Here is a 20689-nt window from a genome sequence, read left to right as displayed (position 1 = left end):
CGGTAGAGCATGGCGCTTGCAACGCCAAGCGTCGTGGGTTCGATTTCGTGGGTTCGATTCCCGTGGGTTCGATTCCCGCTAGGGCCACCCATATGTAAAAGTAGTGGCCCCAGCCGACTTGTAAGTCGCTTTGGACAAAAGCGTCTGCTAAATGGGATATATTATTATATTATTATATATTAACTGGAATCGATTGAAGAAAAGAGACCATCTAGCTTGTCTAGAGTTCAACCGCTTCGCCTGCTGGATATACTCCAGATTTTTGTGGTCCGTAAGCACTTGAAACGGGTGAGAAGCCCCCTCGAGCCAGTGTCTCCATTCCTTCAATGCCATCTTAACCGCTAGGAGTTCACGATCCCCCACATCGTAGTTCCTCTCAGTCGGGGTAAGCCGGTGTGAGAAGAAAGCGCACGGATGAAGCTTCTTGTCTTCACCCCTCTGAGACAGGACAGCTGCAACACCAACCTCTGATGCGTCTACCTCCACCACAAATGGTTCATCCGTAGTCGGTAGTATCAGGATGGGAGCAGAGAGAACGCGCTGCTTGAGTCCTTGGAAGGCCGTCTCAGCTTCTCTTCCCCACAAAAACCTTGCATTGCCACCCTTGGTTAAAGCTGAGAGAGGGGCTGCCACCAAGCTGAAGTTCTTGATGAACTTGCGGTAAAAGTTTGTGAAGCCCAGGAAACGCTGAACTTCCTTAACGGATTTGGGGTGGGCCAATCCGCTACCGCCCCTACCTTCCTGGGGTCCATTTGGACTCGACCGGGTTCCACTACAAATCCCAGGAATTGTACTCGGGATGAATGGAATTCACATTTTTCCGGCTTAACGTACAGATGGCTGTCTAGGAGGCGTTTGAGTACTTGTCTGACATGCTTAGTGTGTTCTTGAAGGGAGCTCGAAAAGATGAGGATGTCATCCAAGTAAACGAACACAAATATGTTAAGCATATCCCTAAGCACATCGTTTATGAGCGCTTGGAACACCGCTGGGGCGTTGGTCAGGCCGAAGGGCATCACCAAGTATTCATAGTGACCAGTAGGCGTGTTGAAAGCGGTCTTCCACTCGTCACCAGGTCTGATCCGCACAAGATGGTATGCGTTCCGCAGGTCAAGCTTAGTGAAAACAACTGCTTCCTGGAGCAGCTCGAAGGCTGTGGCCATAAGGGGTAGCAAGTAGCTTGGCACGTAGGACCCCACTGCTTGATAGTGCCCACAGACCAGTCGATGTGAGGGTTATGGCTGTGAAGCCAGGGGTATCCAAGGACGAAAGGGAACTCGGAACAGGAGATCAAATGAAAGTTCATCAATTCCTGGTGTTGTGAAACTGAAAGTCGCAAGGAGGTAGTGACATGAGTGACAAGTCCAGATCCCAAAGGGCTTCCATCCAATGTAGTGACCCTCATGGGTTCACTTAGAGGTTCAGAGGAACGCCATTCTCCTTCGCCCAGACACCATCCATGAAGTTACCTGCGGCTCCAGAGTCTACCAAGGCTTGAAGGTGAAGCTTGTGGTTGTCCCAGGAGAGGGTGACTGGAATGAGCAGACGGGAGTTGGATGGATGGGAGGAGGTTATGTTTCCCGTTACAGTTCCCCCGGTCTGTACGGGACAGAGCGTTTCCCTGGAGCCCGGGACACGTGGAACGGAAATGGCCCGGTTTGCCGCAATATAGACAGCGTCGCTCCCTCATCCGGCGGTCTCTCTCAGCCTGGGAGATGCGTCCAATCTGCATGGGTTCCGATGGAGCCAGCGAGGATAAAGGTGGGGACTCGGAGCTGGGACTGATAGGGGCTAGAGGTCTATGGTTGAGTTCTCTCTCTCTCAGACGCTGGTCAATGCGTGAGGCCAACTTGATCAGGGACTCGAGATTGTCCGGTGGTTCCCGAGTGGCCAGTTCATCTTGGATAGTGTCGGAAAGGCCTTTCAGAAAGCACACCGTGAGCGCCTCGTTGTTCCAGCCACTTGCTGCTGCCACCGTGCGGAACTGGATGGCATAGTCCGTCACGCTGCGCCAACCTTGGTGGAGAGCAGGAGCTGTTTGGCTGAGTCAGAACCACTGCTTGGGCCTTGAAACACTCGTTTGAATTCCTCAGCAAAGGCAGAGTAGCTGACACAGCAGGAACTATGGGCATCCCACACAGCAGTAGCCCAGGCCAGGGCTTTTTCCGACAACAGGGTGATGATATAAGCGATCTTAGACCGGTCGGTGGGAAACTCATCCGAGGGTTGTAGCTCAAAGGAGAGAGAACATTGGGTGAGAAACCCTTTACAAGCACTTGGATCACCTGAGAACCGTTGGGGAGGTGGAAGACGAGGTTCAGCCAGGGGGTTAACTGCCATGGGTACGTGAATCTGAGGTACTGGGACGGGAACTGTTGCCGGGGTAAGACGATCAGATATTTGCTTAATGGAAGTCATTAAGCCATTAAGGCCTCTTGCTGAACCAGGGCGGCTTCGTGGCGTTGGACAGTCTCCTGGTGGTGGGACAGCATGGCAAAAAGGTCCTGGGAACTGGCTGCCTCTGGGTTCATTTTTTGGCTCTGTGTTTCTGTCAGGACCCGGTTACGAACCTGGGTCTCCGGAGTGAGAAACAGTCACTTAACCAACTGAGCCACGAATAGTCAGCAGAACCCAGAAGATGAGGCAGACACAGCAGTACTTAAGACGGTGTATTTAATAAAGTAAAAAAAAGGAGAAGTCCTTCAATACAAAAAATGGCAAATCCAAAAGGTGGTAGGAATAGCACAAAAAAGCCTCAAGAGATACTCAAAAACAAAATTCTACAAGAGCATCCACCGGAATCGACAAGAATACACAGAACACTAGGGCTGGGTGCTAACATACAAACACAGAGCACAGAACTGAGGGAAACTAAGGGTTTAAATACAATCAGGGGAAACGAGGCACAGGTGCAAATAATAATGGGGAACAAGGGAAAAAACATAAGGTCAAAAAGCACAATGGGGGCATCTAGTGACCAAAACCTGGAACAACCCTGGCCAAATCCTGACATAAACAGACCATAAATGTCTCAATTGTTGTTTTCTTGGAAAGCTGTGAGTATTACATGATACAATGTCAGTTCGAGTTGCATGTACAACTTGTCTAAATCCTGTCTAAATCAACTGATTTCAGTCAGTGTATGGCTGTGGATTGACTGCATTGTTTGAATGGAATGTTTTTCATATTGTTGCAAGGAGGCATACAAGCAAAGGGGGGAGAGGACCCTCTTCTCAGGAAACGCAAGGGTGGCCTGGCAAGGGATTAAATCCATGGCTAGTGCCCCCACATAGGCAGGGAGAAAACCAGTGCTGACTTTGGGGGATATGAGGGCCAGAACATTGGCTAATGAACTGAATCTTTTCTTCTCAAGATTTGAATCAGACAACTTTGTGTCGGAGCTAACACAAATGGAAGCATCATTACAAATGTTTGAGAGAGTTGTTGTTAAACAGTCTGATGTTTTAAAGTTGTTCAGGGGATGTAAGACATACAAAAGCCCAGGCCCAGACAAAATAAGTGGACATGTGTTAAAGCACTGAACAATTAGCTGGTGTTTTTACAGACATTTTCCAATCCTCACTCGACCAGCCACACGTCATTATTGTGGAAAACTCAATAATTATACCAATTCCTAAATCATCTATTTCCTCTGTGCTGAATGACTACCGCCCTGTCGCCTTGACATCCTTAGTAATGAAATGCCTTGAGAAACTTGTGAAAAGTCATATTCTCAGCGTCACCCAGAAACTTCTCGACCCATTTCAGTTTGCTTGTCAGCCTAGCAGAGGAGTTGATGATGCCATTCTGACCCTCCTTAACATGGTCTATAGACATCTAGAAGGTGCCAAATCCCATGTTAGGGTTCTGTTTGTTGACTTTTCTTCTGCCTTTAACACAATCCAGCCTTATATTCTGGCACAGAGACTCATTCGGGACTTCTCCTTAGATGAGGGGCTGGTTTTGTGGCTGTTGGACTTCCTGAGGTCTCCACATGTCGGACATACGCAATACCAACACAGGCTCTCCTCAGGGATGTGTTTTGTCCCCACTCCTGTACATCTTGTACACTAATAGGTGTACTAGTTCCCATCCTGACAGACACCTCATTAAGTTCGCTGATGACACTGCCTTGATCAGCCTGTTGCATGACGACGTTGAACATCATGGCCCGGTTCTAGATGACTTTGTAGAGTGGTGTGAGGAATCACACTTGGTCCTCAATACCAACAAGACCAAAGAGATGTGCATAGACTTCAGGAAGCGAACAACACCTACCTCTGCAACATCTATCAGAGGTCAGAATATAGAGATCGTAGAGGAATACAAATACCTGGGTATCCTCTTGGGACAATAAGCTTCAGTGGAGTAAATGTACAGACCTGATCTACAAAAAGAGCCAACAGAGACTGTACTTTCTCAAAAAGCTGGAATCTTTTAATGTAGACTGTACTATACTGACTCTGTTACATATCTTTCATTGAGAGTATTTTAACTTGTTGTACTGTTTGTTGGTTTGGCAATGCCATTGTCAGCCAGAGAAATATGCTGAGAAGGATTACCACCACAGCAAGCAAGGTACTTGGAGTCAAACAGACAGGTCTGAATGAGATCTTTAAGGTCAGGGCCCTCCGCAAGGCTCACTATATCATTTTAGACCCAAGCCACCCCCTGTACCCATTCTTTGAACTACTCCCCTCTGGAGCAGGAAAAACAGAACTAGACCATCATTTGTGCCAGGTGTGATATCCCTCCTAAATAGCTCGGGCTAATGTTCCTATCGACTCCCTAAGGCCAGCAGGCTAGTCTTTAAAAAAAAGTGTTATTTCTTTATTTATTCTAAATATTATTTTAAAAAATTATTGGTATGTAACTGATATGAAAGTTGTATTGTCAATTTTGTTTTGTATTTAAACGCCACTTTAAATGTGTACATGACACTGCAACAAAATTTCCCCATGGGGACAATAAAGTCAGTAAGTAAGTATTCATTTGACAATTCTATGGAATCATTCCACTAAAACTGGCTGGCTAGCTAGCTAGTTAACGAACATACAGTGCAGATACATTCTTCAATTTGTGCTGAGGAGTATTTTTATCCGCTCACAGAGTATTTTTTATTATTATTATTTTTCATTTACATTTATTAGCGGGTGCTGCAGCACAATTACTTCCTCTGGCTATGTATCTTTATCACAGCAATGCCAAACCGTGGTTGACCAACTACCTGACCAAAATGGCAAACCATTAACTCCGTCATAAGAAGGTTCATAACCATTCTAGTTCATGCCCATTCTAGGATCTCTATGGGTGTGCAGAAGGGTCTCTCTCGCTCTCTCTTCTAATTCTTTATGAAGCTGCCATTTGCTGACCAAACTGAGGAATTGCTGAGTGTTACCTCTTTTTGGTCAGCAGATGGCAGCTTCATAAAGAAGTAGAAGAGAGAGCGAGAGAGCCCCTTCTGCACACCCATAGAGATCCTAGAATGGGCATGAGCAAGGTCACCATTTTGGTCCGGTTGTTGGTCAACCATGGTTTGGCTTTTTGGTTTCTCATCAACAGTAAACGTTTGTGCTGGAAATGTAATTGGAGTAGGTGCTTGCAATTTGTTCTTTGTATTTGCAACTGTAACATTTTTTTCTATATTACAATAATAGAATACACAACTGCAACTTTTAAAACAGCCATGCATCTCTTGATCGTCACCAGCGTCTGTCCCAAGATCCCTGCTTGCCCTCGTAGCCCAGCCAGGCTCTGATAGATTCCAGTGCAGAGCTAAGGCAAGCCAACTAATACTGGGGGCACCTGTCAGGAAGAAGGGGGGGTCTCTACAGGCCCTAGGTTTCACGATGCCAGAGAATGGGAGGGGTATGTGACAGGAAGGAGGTGCAGACAGAGCACAGCATCACACCAAGTAATCAATGAGGCAGCTTTGTTCTGTTATTTGTGCAGCAATGGCCCCTATTGATATGTGTGCTCAAATCGAGGAAGCTGTCAAGGGCACCTGGCAAGGGTTAGGGGCAGTAATGTTTGATGGCGTTGCAGAGGTCTGGTGAGAAATATGGAAGAACATCACTGATATATGTTATAATGCAAATGTTCCTGTGTGAGCATCACTAAGTCAAAGCCTTGGAAGCCCAGTCTTCTCACATCAATGAGATGGGACTATCTAAGTCATGTCAGATCACCTGAATGAGTCAAATTCTTACCATGTCAGGACTTATTATTTGAGTTTGGTAATAATTGGTTCAATAGAATGTACCCTTTTGGCCATTGTTTTTATTATTATTATTTTTTTGCCGGATCCGAGCACCTGTATGCATCCAGCTGAACTGGCACTGGGTATGGGCAATGACAGGAGATGCATTTAGGTCTGTAATGGGCATGGGGGCAGTGTGCCCAGAGGCACCACTCTCTCACAATGGATGGGATAGAGGATGTTGTGAAGAGGAGCTTTGTACCCCAGGGAGGATGAGCCTTGAGCTCCCAAATCCGGAAGGCCACGAACCAAGCACATTCAGCTCTGGCCAAGGCACGCTGTCATCGGAAGCATCACATAACGATGTCCACCCAAAAGCACTGCTCATACGCCTTGGTTTCTCCTGTGATAGGTTGTTTTGAAATTCCTCAATATTATAAGGAATCTAGTCATCATTCAGCTCAGTTTAGTAATAACGGAAGTCATCAGGGCTTCAAAAACACTTTCTGATTATTTTTGTGGCCAGGTGTATTTTCCACATGCCCATCCATCTTTGCCCAATGATTCTGAAAACCAGGTTATTTTATTGTCACATACACCGGATAGGTGCAGTGAAATGTGTTGTTTTACAGGGTCAGCCATAGTAGTACAGCACCACTGGAGAAAATTAGGGCTAAGTGCCTTGCTCAAGGGTACATCGGCACATTTTTTACCTTGTCGACTTGGGTATTCAAACCAGCGACCTGTCGGTTACTGGCCCAACGCTCTACGACACGTGGTCAGTAGCGGACAGGATGAGGGATCCAGGTGGCTGCCTGTCTGTCTATCCATCTTACCCCACATTGCCGTTGTTCATTTCCTTCAAAACACATATGCACTTCCTTCTTTTTGAACCTGCCTAGCTGCTTATTGATGTTTATTGCACAGTTAAAACCGATGACAAAGTTATCGTTGTTGTCTTGGTGTTGACATGGGAGCACAGTTATTTTACTGCTCCTTTTGTTCATAAAATATATATATATATATATATTTATTTACATTTTACCCCTCCACCACCCTCCTCTTCAGAGGACAAATATTGTAGTTTTTTTTACAGCTTTTTTGCTACATATACATACATTTTAACTATACATTTTACATATGCATTTTACATATGCATTTTACATACGTGGTACTTTTCTATATAACAACAATACATTACCAAGCAGACTCTTTAATCCCACCCCTCAACTCAGCCCATCCCACCTATCACCACAGACCGCCCTTGTTTCCATGTGCCATATATTTTTCAATTGTGCTGTGATGTGTTACAAAATGTTTGAATCTTTCTAATCGTTTGTTATCCACAGATTGTGAGCTAAAGATGGAAACCTTTCCTATGAGTATTCTTATATTATTTATTGATTGGCTATGGCTTTTCAGATCGCCCCAACACTGCTATTTGTAAGGTTAATTTTAACTGAATGTTGTTTTTTCATCAAATAGCTGCTGTCTCATCAAAAAAATCCCCCTGAAAAAAATGTTTAACGGGGCATGATTTTCACCTTCTCGATGATGTCTGAAAGGTGCCACATATATCAGATTATTAATAAAGGACAGATCATCGGTAAGTCAAGCTTTATTCAATGCATATCTAATTTGGACATTACTAATGATCACACCCACACATCACAAATGGATAATCAGGTCCATTTTTTACATCTCAACCATTAGCAGGGCAATGAGGAAGGAAGTCAACCCATTTTGAGGTCAGTCAGTGTCACGCCCTCTGTTTTTACATCAGTCTCTGCTACAACACAGCTGTCTCTCAGGAATACACTTGTTGTACCCTCTACTGTGTCTGGTACTTGTCATGCTTGACCGAAATAGGTAGTATTATTGCTCAGTTTATGATACTACTTCAAATGTATGCGACTCACAATGTTTTAATTTCCTGTAGAATGTCAATGATCAGAATTCTGCTAGAAGTGCCACCGATCCTGATTTACATCTTGTATTTTATGCTTCACTTACTGTATTACAAAATACAAGGGTCTTAGTCTTCATTCTTTATATCCTTTTATGCACTCGTCCAACTGGCTGAAATCCTCCTCGCCCAAGCAGCCCTGTCTGACACTGGTACCAGTGGGTGGAACAAGGTGTGGTCCTGGGCATGAATAAAAACAACATGTCTAAACAACATTGTCCATTCAGAGAATCTGCTTTAATCAGATGCCTGTTAAAAACTTCTCAGATCTCCCACCCAGTGAAGGCCCAAAAGGCCAAACTGTTACCAGCCCAATACTGCTGCCTTACTGTAGACAGTACAAGTCTGGGCTATCTCACCTGTACAGTGTGTTGGTGTAACAGGTTAGTGAGGGAAGGGCACTTCCTGGTCGAACAGGACAGCTGATGATGTAATGGGTCACTACTCAACATACAGCCTAGGGGAAGATTATCTGAGACACAGTACAGTGTAGTACAGCTACAAAGAGAGAAAGAGAGAGAAAGAAAGAGAGAGAGACACAGAGAGAGAAGGAGACAGACAGAGAGAGAGAGAGGGAGAGAGAGAGAGAGAGAATGAGAGAACGAGAGAGACACAGAGACAGGGACAGAGAAAGCCAGAGAAAGACAGAGAAAGACAGAGTTAGTTACAGAGAGACAGAGAGTGAGACACACAGAAAGAGAGAGAGACTCGTAGAGCGAGAGAAAGACAGAGAGACACAGAGAGAGAGAGAGAAAGAGGGAGAGAGACAGCGAGACAGAGAGAAAGAGAGAGAGAGAGAGAGAGAGAGAGAGAGGGTGAGACAGAGAGAGAAAGAGACAGCGAGACACAGAGACAGAGAGAGAGGAGGAGGAGTAAAGATAATGGTTCTAGACACTGTAACATCATGGTTGTGTATTGGCCGTTCAATTGTTCTCCTTTTCATTGTAATGCATAAAGACCTGTATTATCCCATTAGCTCAGATTACAAGATCTTCAATTGCTATCTTTGTTTAGGTTTAAATCCCAATCATTGAGTGATTGTTGACAACTTGCTGGCCACATAGAAAAGTTTTTTTTTTTTTACAATACTCCCCCATCCTCAAGTTACACTATCTCGATCTTTCAACGTCCATCATCCATTATGGATATTATTTAAGTCACCATTCATCAAAGCACATGAGTGTCTTACAGAGAAGACAGACTGCAGACACCATAGTATTTTTGGAGAAAAACAAGCTCATTACTGTAAAGACAGCAATTATAGTCATTCCTATCAATCACTATCAATGGAGCTTCGTATTAATGTTTTGTTCTGCAAAACCGATTTCGTAACTATAGTGACATATATAAATGAAACATATGAAAAACCTAATCTTCAAATAAGCGACAAGAGTGGTGAGATAAGCTTGCGGCATTGATCAACAATGATAATCTTTGCCTGGGGGTCCGTTTGTCCTTTCTGACCTTTCAGAGTGGAGAGAATTGAGTCCACACAGAGAATGGATGAGGTCTGCCCTGAGACGTCTGTTGATGGATCAGACCTTGTGAAATGAGTTAATGTTTGTCCTGCGGTCACAGGAGGATTATGAGGGGGTCCTGACAGAGTGACCCATGGACTGTCAGAGTGTATAGGGGGTCTGCCCTTTGACCCCAACAGATTGGAACCAGCCAGGTGGATTAACAGGCTCCCCACCGGCCTGCCCTTTGGCTGAGGGTTGAAAAATACTTATGGAAATACGATTTTTCTCAGTCGGGTTTTGCTCATCTACGTCTCTCCTCTTTAATTCACTCACAACCTGCAATTTCTGGGGTTACGCCACACACACACACAGGAATGCTGGCTGTGTGTCAGGGCAGGGCTCACAAATACCATGGTGTGAGCATGTGTGCAGAATGAGTGCTTCAAACACGTTAAGAACAGGGGAGAGAGATCGGAATGCATGGAACAGAAACTGAGGTTTCCACACAGCATAAGGCAGCTGGTCAGGCTGAAGTGCATCGGACATAGCTGAACAATTGTTCAAGCCCTGCTATGGAGGCTTGCTTTGCAAAACGCCAAAATACATTTTCCAGAAGGTACATGGCATGAAATCATTTGAAAATTATGAAAGTGGAGGCTTAAATCTCACAAGAGATATTAGGATATTGAACTTTGAGGTTCCCAGAAGACAAACTGTTCTCAGTTTCAGTGATTTACTTACTTTTAGACTGCCGTTATGCTTCATTTTTGCAAGCTCTTTGAATATTTATCACACTGTAACACTGTCTGGTCTCCTTTGCAGTAGGATAAATGGTTCCTTTGAACTGGGGTGAAGTCAGAGATTGTTGACATTGGTTGAGTAGTCTCCTATAAAGTGTTGTTTAACTTCAAGTTAATGTACCTTTCTCTATTTTCTTCTCAAACTGCTCATTACAGTGCTGTGGAGAAGCAAGGTGGGGGTGGGGGGGGTATTTAAAACATCAAAGGAACTCACTTTGGGGGGCTCCTCTGCGAGAGAAAGACAAATAGAGAGAAACCCACAGTGTGGAAGGGTGTGTGGAACTGATGTATTGTAAATCCACAGGACAGGCAGGGAGATGAACCCATGGAAATATACCATCCCAATATTAAGAGTCCTAAATTGCTAGTTGGGTCATGGGGTGGGGGCATTCCAATGAGTTGGTTCTGGAGCTGTTGGATGGTTGTTGGTTGTATTTAGGTTTGGTAATCGGCAAATAAAATATACACAAGGACTTTTAATGAAATACCATGATGTCCTTATATAGGATAAAGCTAACTCCTTCATCTTCTGGGGAAGGATTCAGTTTCATCCACCCCGACCAGCCTGGTCTCATAGACTAAACATAACATAGTAAATTGAAATCCAAACCGCTCAAATTAGTATGATATGTTTGCTATGTGTGGTATGGTTACATAAGGCAATAGGTTACTTAAAGCAAAAAAATGAAAGTTGGGTGGTTGGTTGGGATGGTTGGGTATGAGTATAACGTGAATGTCCAGCAACCCAAAAGTTGCATGTTCAAATTTCATCACAGACAGTTTTAGCTAATTAGCAACTCTTGCAACTACTTACTACTTTTTAGCTACTTTGCAGCTACTTAGTAGGTTAGCTTACCTTTACATTAACCCTTTAACCTAACTCCTAACCTTAACCCTAACCCCTAGCCTCACTAATGTTAGCCACATAGCTAATGTAAGCGCTAGCCACCTAGCTAACATTAGCCACAACAAATTGGAATTCATATGAAACCATATGAAACATAACATATCATTCTAATTGGAGTGTCCTGGATGTACGTTTACTATGTTATGTCTACCCCTGAGTCCAGGTTGCCCCGACAGGAAAGGGGTTCCTGCAACTTTCTGGGGTTCTCAGAGGTCAGAATTGGTCATGTTTGGCCCATGTGTTTTGATGGATCAGAAGCTCTATTGTCTAGACTGGTGTGGAGCCCATGCACAGACACATTCAGTTATTAACACTGTTGTGTGAGAGTCCTAATCCTCCAGCCAGATAGGGTTTCCCCTTTACAGACAAGCAGACTTCAGTCCATCCACAAGGCCACAGTCTAAACTCAGCCTGTTTTTATCGTTAGACAGCATGTGCTCGTACAATCACCAATAACACACTGCTCGAGCTAGTGATCACTGTACATCCAATTATATCATGTTTCACTTCAAACCTATCTGCGGCTTATGGTCATATCTGATGTTGGTTGTGTTTTTAAGGTGGTCACTAAAATCCGATGTGTCCAGGAAAGACTTGTTGAATCTGACACACTGTCATTCTACATTTAACTTACCCCTACAATTCTGAATGAGAACTTTTCATTAGTAGATACCGTCCTTTCATTCTTTCTTTCTTTCTTTCTTTCTTTCTATCTATCCCCCCCTCCCAAATGGGACCAAATTGTGTCCCATTAAAGTGCCCCTAACCTGATCCCCTGAACGTGGGCTCCAGTTGCTCCTTTGTGTTACAGCTCACATGTAGCCAGGGTAGGGTCTAATAATTATGCCCTGTGCTAAGCAGGATGACACCCCAGGCCTCCCTGTTCTGTGGAGGGATGGAGTGAGGGAGGGGAGGTGAGGGGTCCCTAAACCTCTGTTCTCACAGCTCTCTTGTTCCATTCTGTATATGTAACTTCACAAATTGTTTTTTTGTTAATGATGTGAGGTTCTCACAGGATCTTTGTGAGTACACAGGCCTTTAGCAAGTCCTTTCTTTGTTTGATGAACATTTGAGTATTTGAGTTACTGTTTGTATTTTTAAATGCCTGCAAATGTGTTATGGGCTCCATTCTCTGATCTCAGGTGTTTTCTGTAACTTTATTTTGACATGTGATACTGTGTGTGTGTGCGTGTGTGTGCGTGTGTGTATGTTCATGAGACAGGTGGACGGATGCTGGGGGGAAAGTAGGGATAGTGTTGACAGGCTGTGGAATGTGTCAGACCTCTGTTTACACACACACACACACACACACACACACACACACACACACACACACACACACACACACACACACACACACACACACACACACACACACACACACACACACACACACACACACACACACACACACACACATGCATACACACTAATTACTATGTGTTTGTATGCGCTTGGGTGCGCCTGAAATGCGTGGACATTTGTAGCTGTGTGGGTGGGATAGGACAGCAGGGAGATCTGAGGGAGGTCCGGAGTAGCGACCTGCAGTTGTGTTTAGGTTCATTTGTGGGGTGCTCAGATGCTCCATTTGAGTGTGGCAGCTCACGCTGATGACAACACTCAAGGACAGACACCTGTGTTTCTGGGGTTGGAGTGGGGACTACGGGAGGTGAGTTGGACTGGTGGTGAACATCAATTAAGCAGGGTATATGCTACATGGCTTTCTCCATCTTGACATGGGGTGACAGTTGTGTGAACATTGATACTCACCCCCTGGGCTGGTTCCAGGCATAAACAACATAAGCGGTCCCTTAGGGCCCCTGGTCACTATATATATTCTTTAGGAACTCAGTCGGGTAAGAAAAGTAGAATACTCCAGGTGCAATTTCGATATTTGGCACATCAGCATTTTATCTCTTGTTACACTAAATATACAAAAGTATGTGGACACCCTTTCAAATTTGTGGATTCGGCTATTTCATCTTCTACCGAGTTCCAAACTGGCTCTGGAAGCAACATCAGCACAAGGACTGTTCGCCAGGAGCTTCATGAAATGGGTTTCCTTGGCCGAGCAGGCACACACAAGACAAAGATCACCATGCGCAATGCCAAGCGTCGGCTGGAGTTGTGTAAAGCTCGCCGCCATTGGAGGCTGGAGCAGTGGAAACGTGTTCTCTGGAGTGATGAATCACACTTCACCATCTGGTAGTCGGATGGATGAATCTGGGTTTGGCGGATGTCAGGAGAATGCTACCTGCCTGAATGCGTATTGCCAAGTTTAAAGTTTGGTGGAGGAGGATTAATGGTCTGGGCTGTTTTTCATGGTTCGGGCTAGGCCCCTTACTTACAAGGAAAGGAAATCTTAATGCTACAGCATACAATGACATTCTAGACGATTCTGTGCTTCCAACTTTGTGGCAACAGTTTGGGAAAAGCCCTTTCCTGTTTCAGCATGACAATGTCCCCGTGCACAAAGCAAGGTCCATACAGAAATGGTTTGTCGAGATCAGTGTGGAAAAATTTGACTGGTCTGCACAAAGCCCTGACCTCAACCTCATCGAACACCTTCGGGATGAATTGGAACGCAGACTGCGAGCCTGGCCTAATTGCCCAAAATTAGTGCTCAACCTCACTAATGCTCTTGTGGCTGAATGGAAGTAAGTCCCAGCAGCAATGTTCCAACATCTAGTAGAAAGCCTTCCACCAGTGGAGGCTGTTATAACAGCAAAGGGGCGACCAACTCCATATTAATACCCATGATTTTTGAATGAGATGTTTGACGAGAAGGTGTACACATACTTTTGGTCATGTAGTGTACTGTATGTCAGTCACTGACAGCCACTCAATTAGCCATGTCAGCTAAACATTTTTAGATTGGCAGATAGTTTAGCCAGCTATCTAAAATAGTAGTAATCATGTCCGAATACCGACCGGGCATGCAGGCCACGTGCCCAGGTTCTCTGACCTCCAGGGGTTCCCCCAATGATTGTGTTAGTAATTCATATTAAGGTATATTATATAAGCATGAAATAAGTCATGATAAAATGCGTAAAATTTCTGGAAATAAGCTGCAAAACTGCTAACTTTTTCTCTGTGCCCCATGGCAAAATGTGTAGAAATGCAGAAAACTTGGTGTAAAACGGCAAAATTTTCTCTGTGCCCCATGGTAAAATGTGTAGAATTGCAGGAAATTAACTTTAAACCTTAAGCCCCCAACTTAATCTCACTTAGGGCCTCCAATAGACTAGAGCCGGCCCTGAGCACAACCATCCTCCCATGCCCCCACCCTGATGAGGCATTTCAGTTATTCATAGGGTTGGGGTCTTGAACATTTACATTTTTTTGAACAACAACAAAACATGAGGACGACAACCTGTAGACACAGAGCATAAATGCAAACATGTATGATGCATCTAAACCAGGGGTTCTGAAACTTTTTCAGCCTGGGACCCAAATGAGAAATTCTGTGTTTGCCTGGAACCCAACCTTATGAAAACATGCAACTATACGTAAAGATTAGTACATTTCATTTCCCTTATGTCAGCCTAAAACAAATGCAATATAGACAAATAACAATGAAATGAAATATAATAATATAAATAGCTATTCATGTTTATTTCCCCCTATTAAAAACACTTTTACATATCTGTCTAGGTTGGAACTGTTGCTGTTAAAATATAATAAATCATTTGTATTCTGAACTGGAATAAACTGATTGATCACATCACACAGATGTAGACCAGAAACACATAGAGTTGAGAAGTGAGAGGTATGGCTGGTTGAAGATTCAACAAGCAGGTCTATTCTGGGCTCAGTTTTTAACAGTGTAACACTGAGGTCATGTTCAGCATTGACACTGTTTCTGTACTTGTTTTTAAGTACTTGTTTTTAAGTACGCCAGAGTTGAGAACCCTGACTAGCATAAGTATGTGGTACCAAACTGAATCAGAACATCTACTGCTTTCTCAGCCAGGCAGGAGACAGCTTCCTGCTGTAGATGAGCAACCCTGGACTGTGTGAGTGGGTTTGCCTCAAAAAGCATCTTGCTTCAATTTATTCCAGTTCAGAATAAAACAAATATGACTTGTATTTTAACAGTGACAGTTCCAACCTAGACTTTTTTTCACCAATCATTTCCACATTAAGATGAACAGTAGGTCTGATCCTTTTTCATCTTCATATGTACTGTTACTTAGGGTTGCTGTATCAGTTATTTCTCAGAGTTTGTATGAAACCAAGAGAGAGAAACTATTCGCTGTACTTCCGTTTCGTGACAATTGAGTTCAGTCAGAACTTGCGGCTAGCTTGACTCCATCTGATGACAGAAGTGAGTGAGTGGGAATGACTGGCAGCACATCATCCTTAGTCATTGGCTGACAGCACATCATCCTTAGTCATTGGCTGACAGCACATCATCAGTTGCACTTGGCCAAATCAATTCCAGTAATTCATGAAATGATTATACATTTACTCTGACATGTCGCCACCCACCATTAACAGGTCCGCGACCCATATTTTAAGAAAGGCTGATCTAAACACACACTCATGCACACACGCACACACAAAATCACAGAAAGCTTGTCTGGGATTTTAAAAAGCTAACACTGATGCTTTTTCACTGGCTGTAGCCTTCATATTCCCACTCTGCCTTGGTCAGCTGGTATTCTGGGTGAGTTATCCCAAAACTGCCACTGGCTAACACCATCAGACAAGCTGTCAGTCCAACTCATCTCAATAACAACAACAGGTCTGGCCAGTCTACCATATGCAAGATTGCATCCTATCTCTTCTTACATGATCTGTTATTAGTAGTTTGTTTGCAATCAGGTAACCAGGTGTAACAATCCAACATGAGTAGTCTCTCAAACTTGAATGCTTGCATTTAGTTGTGTAATTTTCTCTGACTGTTGTGTGGTCCTTTAAGGATTTAGGTTATGGCATAATTCAGAATTACAATCATATGGGATTTATTTTATGCTCTATTATTGTCAAATACTTTCCCTTTCCCAGATGGCAAATGAGTAACACATGATCTCTCACACACAGAAAGATGAATCACTTCTCGCTCTCACTATTTCACATATGTAGTTAGTTTTGGCTGTGCTAAAGGATGAAATTTGACAAAACTGTAAAATGATGTCCTGTCCAATAACTCTCTCCCGCTCTGTCTCCCTTTGTCTGTCTCTCTTTCTCTCCCTCTGATCTCAGCAGGCAGAGTCATCCGCTTTTATCTTCGGCGTCTGTCGGTTGGAGCATCTGCAGACACCTCCCCCTCCTCCCCCCACCCCGTCCCTCCTCAGTGCTTCTGACTGCAATCTCTTGTCAACGGGGACAAATATCGACTTGTCCTGCAGCCCAATTTATGCCAGGATTGGGAACCTAGCACCCAAAAACTCATGATTATGTCCAACAGAGCTTATTACTGTCAAATCAAAGGGCCCCTCATAGGAGTCACTCATTGGTAATGACCTCGTTATTCAGCCAACATGTGGGGGTGTTGACCCGCAAACTCTCAATGAATAATGATCATAATTTGGTTGGTGCTTACATTTGTCCTATTTCACACATGTACAAGTGTGTGTTAATACGCATGTCTGAATTAGATTTTTTTGTGCATATGTAACCGATGTGAAATGGCTGGCTAGTTTGCAGGATGCGCGCTAATAGCGTTTCAATCGGGGACGTCACTCGCTCTGAGACCTTAAAGTAGTTGTTCCTTGATCAGCAAGGGCTGTGGCTTTTGTGGTGCGATGGGTAACGATGCTTCGAGGGTGGCTGTTGTTGATGTGTGCAGAGGGTCCCTGGTTCGAGCCCAGGTAGGGGTGAGGAGAGGGACGGAAGCTATACTGTTACACATATCCAAACTCTCCCTGAGACACCCTCGGACTGTTGGGTTACAGCCAGGGTCTGCCATTATCAACAGCAACCCTGGAGCAATTAGGATTAAGTGCCTTGCTTAAAGGCCCATCGACAGATTTTTGACCTTGTTGACTCTGGGATTCAAACTAGCAACCTTTCAGTTACTGGCCCAACCCTCTAACCTCTAAGATAACTGCCACCGAATAGACAGCCCAGTCCAGCCCAGTATAACTAGTTCCCCTACTGGTGCAACGCTGTGCCAATATTTGTTTGTATTTCTAGGGAATGAAACGTGGCATGCTGTAAAAATCTCTAGACACAGTTAAGTAAACCTCTGCCTGGAAGGTAAATGATAAAGGATCTCAATGAAAATATGTTTAAAGACAAGTTCAAGCTCACGCCTTGCTGTGCTTAAATCACATCAGTATAGTGTGATCCAACCAAGGCTCTATTCAATCAAAACCTGTATCCAGACACAAAAGCAATAGTGTAGGAGGAATGTTGTTTTTCCCTATCGTTCAGATCTGTATACCGGTTTTGATTGAATAGGGTCGAGTGTTTGGTCCAGTGCTGTAAACCAAGAGCAAGACATTCATAGCAGAGCTGCAGCCCTCTGGGCATCCTTATCACTGAAATAACAGAATGATGTTGAAATCCTATACTCTCTGATGAAACTAATGTGAAAGTTCACATGTGCAGAATGAATGAAGCATTAACACACCATAACAATTAGTCATGAATTTTCTGAAAGACAGAACTTTGTGTGTTATTTCAAACAGGACCAAAGACAAAGAGAATACACATACCTGTATTTCTTGAGGAAATTCAACAAAAATATCAACAAGGACATTATTTTTATAGAACATATTTCTTTAATACAGTAGTTAGTTACACGGATGTCAAAAAATACAACATATATGCATAATAATAAAACATTCATGAAGTTTCCTTTTCCCCTCTGGCACTAAGAGGGCACTGTAAAGCCCCCACCCCACCTGCTTCCCCGACAACATTTGTCTGCTGCCATCTGCCTGTCTGCCCCCCCCCACCCCGTCTCCTCCTCAAAGTATGTAATTAAGCTGCAACACCTTAGCTCTTCTTACATCACCCCCCCCCCCTCCGCCCAGTCTCCTACTTTCACATACAACAAGCTTAAGAAGATAGTCTCTTTGCAAACAAACTTTCCCCTCTTTAACATTTAATTCATTTAACAAGTGCTTGTAATAAAACAAAAAATATCAACACATCTTAAACAGCAAAAGTATGAAAATACTGTACAAATTTGTGATTTACCCAGTGTAAACAGGTTTGCATATGAAATACGTAACAACAACACAAATAAACCCTCTATGACTGTCTGCCTCTTTGTTCAGAATTCTGGTCCCTTGTAGAGTAAAGAATAACATTTGAAAAAAACAACAGGAAAATGATTGTGTCTGAAAATAATATTTACCTCTGTCACTTTCTGAAAGTTTGTAGAAGAAAAGGAAGCAGCGATATGGAGATCAGCCAGCTGGCCCCAGCTTCAGGGTCCAGTCCAGGGGTTAGAGGGAACCTCTGTAGGGTCGAGGACTCCCTGGGCTTCTCCCCTACCCAGTGAAGCACCCGTTGGGTTGGAAATGGGAGAGAAATGCACATACACTCAAGAATGAAAACATATATGCAAACCCATGTTCAGGAAAAAAGTCAATTCATCTGATATGGTTCATTGTCTCTTTTACACCTTAAAAGCATTTCATTACGGACACCAAAAGTCTGTGCGTTTGCCAGTCAGTGTTCCTGTGGTGGCACAGGGATCCAGCCAGCGGTTCCACTCCACCTATCCGTCCCCTCTCTTTACACTTTGGTGGCCAGAGACTGTACCTCTGACTTCTGTGTCTGGGCGCTGAGCGTGGAGGACATGGAGCTCATCTGTCCATGCATGGCCTTCTTCAGGTTGAGCAGGCACAGGCACTGGGAGCGGAAGCGCAGGTCAAAGAAGGCGTACAGGAAGGGGTTGAGGCAACTGTTGACATAAGCTAGGCAGGTAGCATAAGGGTGGGCCACCAGGAGGAAGCGCTCAAATCCACAGGAGCTGGGAGCCAGGTTCAGGTAGGAGAGGGCATCCATGCTCTTCAGCAAGTGGAATGGGGTCCAGCAGATGGCAAACACGACCACCAGGGTGGTGATGATCTTCAGCAGACGCCGCTTCTTCTGGTCCTCCTTCCGTAGGTTGTTAAAGTGGCGTGTGACGGTGCAGCCAATGAAGCAGTAGAAGATGGTCATGGCCAGGAAAGGCAGGAGGAAGCCCAGGGCAGAAGAGGACAGGCTGAGCCCTGCGATCCACAGGGACTCATGTCTCTCGTTCAGGGTGACCAGGCTGAAGTCCATGGCACAGGTGGTGCGGTTGCTGTTGATGTCGTCCATGGTGGTGCGGAACAGCAGAGTGGGCACGGCCAGCAGGCCTGAGAGGAGCCAGATGGCCCCTAGGGAGGCCAGCATTGTGCCCCGCGACCGCAGCCGGCTGCTGGACAGAGAGTGGACGATAGCCAGGTAACGGTCAAAGCTCAGGCAGGTGAGGCAGAAGACACTGGCGTACATGTTGACCAGCACCACATAGCTACTGATCTTACACAGGGCCACACCAAAGGGCCAGTGGTAGCCCAGTGCTGTGTACACGGCCCAGAGGGGCAGAGTGATCACAAAGGTGAGGTCAGCCAGGGCCAGGTTGCCTATGTAGACGTCTGCTGCTCGGCGCTTGGCCTTGGACCTCCACACGGTGAAGATGACCACTCCATTCCCAGACAGGCCCAGGATGAAGATGAGCATGTAGAGGACAGGGATGAGGGAGTAGGACGGCTCCCACTCAGAGTAGTCACACATAGTTTCATTGTCACCATAATCATAATCATCGGTATCTCTATACTCCACAGTTGGATCCATGCTGAAGTCAATTTTTTGTTTGGAACGAAAAATAAATTCTAATGCTAAAAATCATTTAGAGTGGAAAAAAACGTTTCTGTGCAGTCCAAAACTGGTTCAGTAAAATTCAAATAAACCAATTGTCAACGATGAAAACGAGAGAAACATTCATGTTACAGGAATGGTCAGTCCCTATCAGTCGCTGGAGAAGAACACAGACAGTATGAGTGAGTGGGGCAATGCTGCTTGGCTTTTTAAACTCAGTGCTCCACACCCCTTGTTCCCTCCCTCCCAGGACGAATCCCCCTCCCCATTAAACACTTATCCCCGGCACCACCCTCCTCTTACCTCTCTCTAGCACAGCACACACTAGGATTTATCCAGTTGCGATGACGCCCCGTCAAGCTTTATTCATATAATTTGAAAATGGAAAGAAAAGCGAAAATATACGGTTAAATTGGCTCCCTAAAAACGTATATGTTTTGAAATATTTTTGAAAAGGTTATTGTTTAGAATTTACATCAATTGAAGTTATGTCAATTTAAATGAATAACCTTTCATTTTCAAAATAGTGCAGAAAAAATACAGACTAATTCG

The 20689-nt window shown here is 44.4% G+C and overlaps 1 protein-coding gene across 1 annotated transcript; it reads right to left on the bottom strand.

The window, feature by feature from the left end:
* Window positions 1-18313: 18313 nt before the first annotated feature.
* LOC135513552 (apelin receptor A) lies at window positions 18314-20302 on the bottom strand. Its single transcript, XM_064936433.1, has one exon. The coding sequence runs from the start codon at window positions 20111-20113 to the stop codon at window positions 19028-19030; it is 1086 nt and encodes a 361-aa protein (XP_064792505.1). The 5' UTR covers window positions 20114-20302; the 3' UTR covers window positions 18314-19027.
* Window positions 20303-20689: the final 387 nt, after the last annotated feature.

Source organism: Oncorhynchus masou, chromosome 25 (genome assembly GCF_036934945.1).
Source record: "Oncorhynchus masou masou isolate Uvic2021 chromosome 25, UVic_Omas_1.1, whole genome shotgun sequence".
In the NCBI taxonomy this organism is placed as follows: Eukaryota; Metazoa; Chordata; class Actinopteri; order Salmoniformes; family Salmonidae; genus Oncorhynchus; species Oncorhynchus masou.
The sequence above is the reverse complement of the archived record's forward strand: the minus strand, read 5'-3'. Positions and strand labels throughout refer to the sequence as shown.

Bases quoted from the DNA above. Each gene is read 5' to 3' on its own strand.
- LOC135513552 (XM_064936433.1), bottom strand. From the start codon at position 20,113: ATGGATCCAACTGTGGAGTATAGAGATACCGATGATTATGATTATGGT.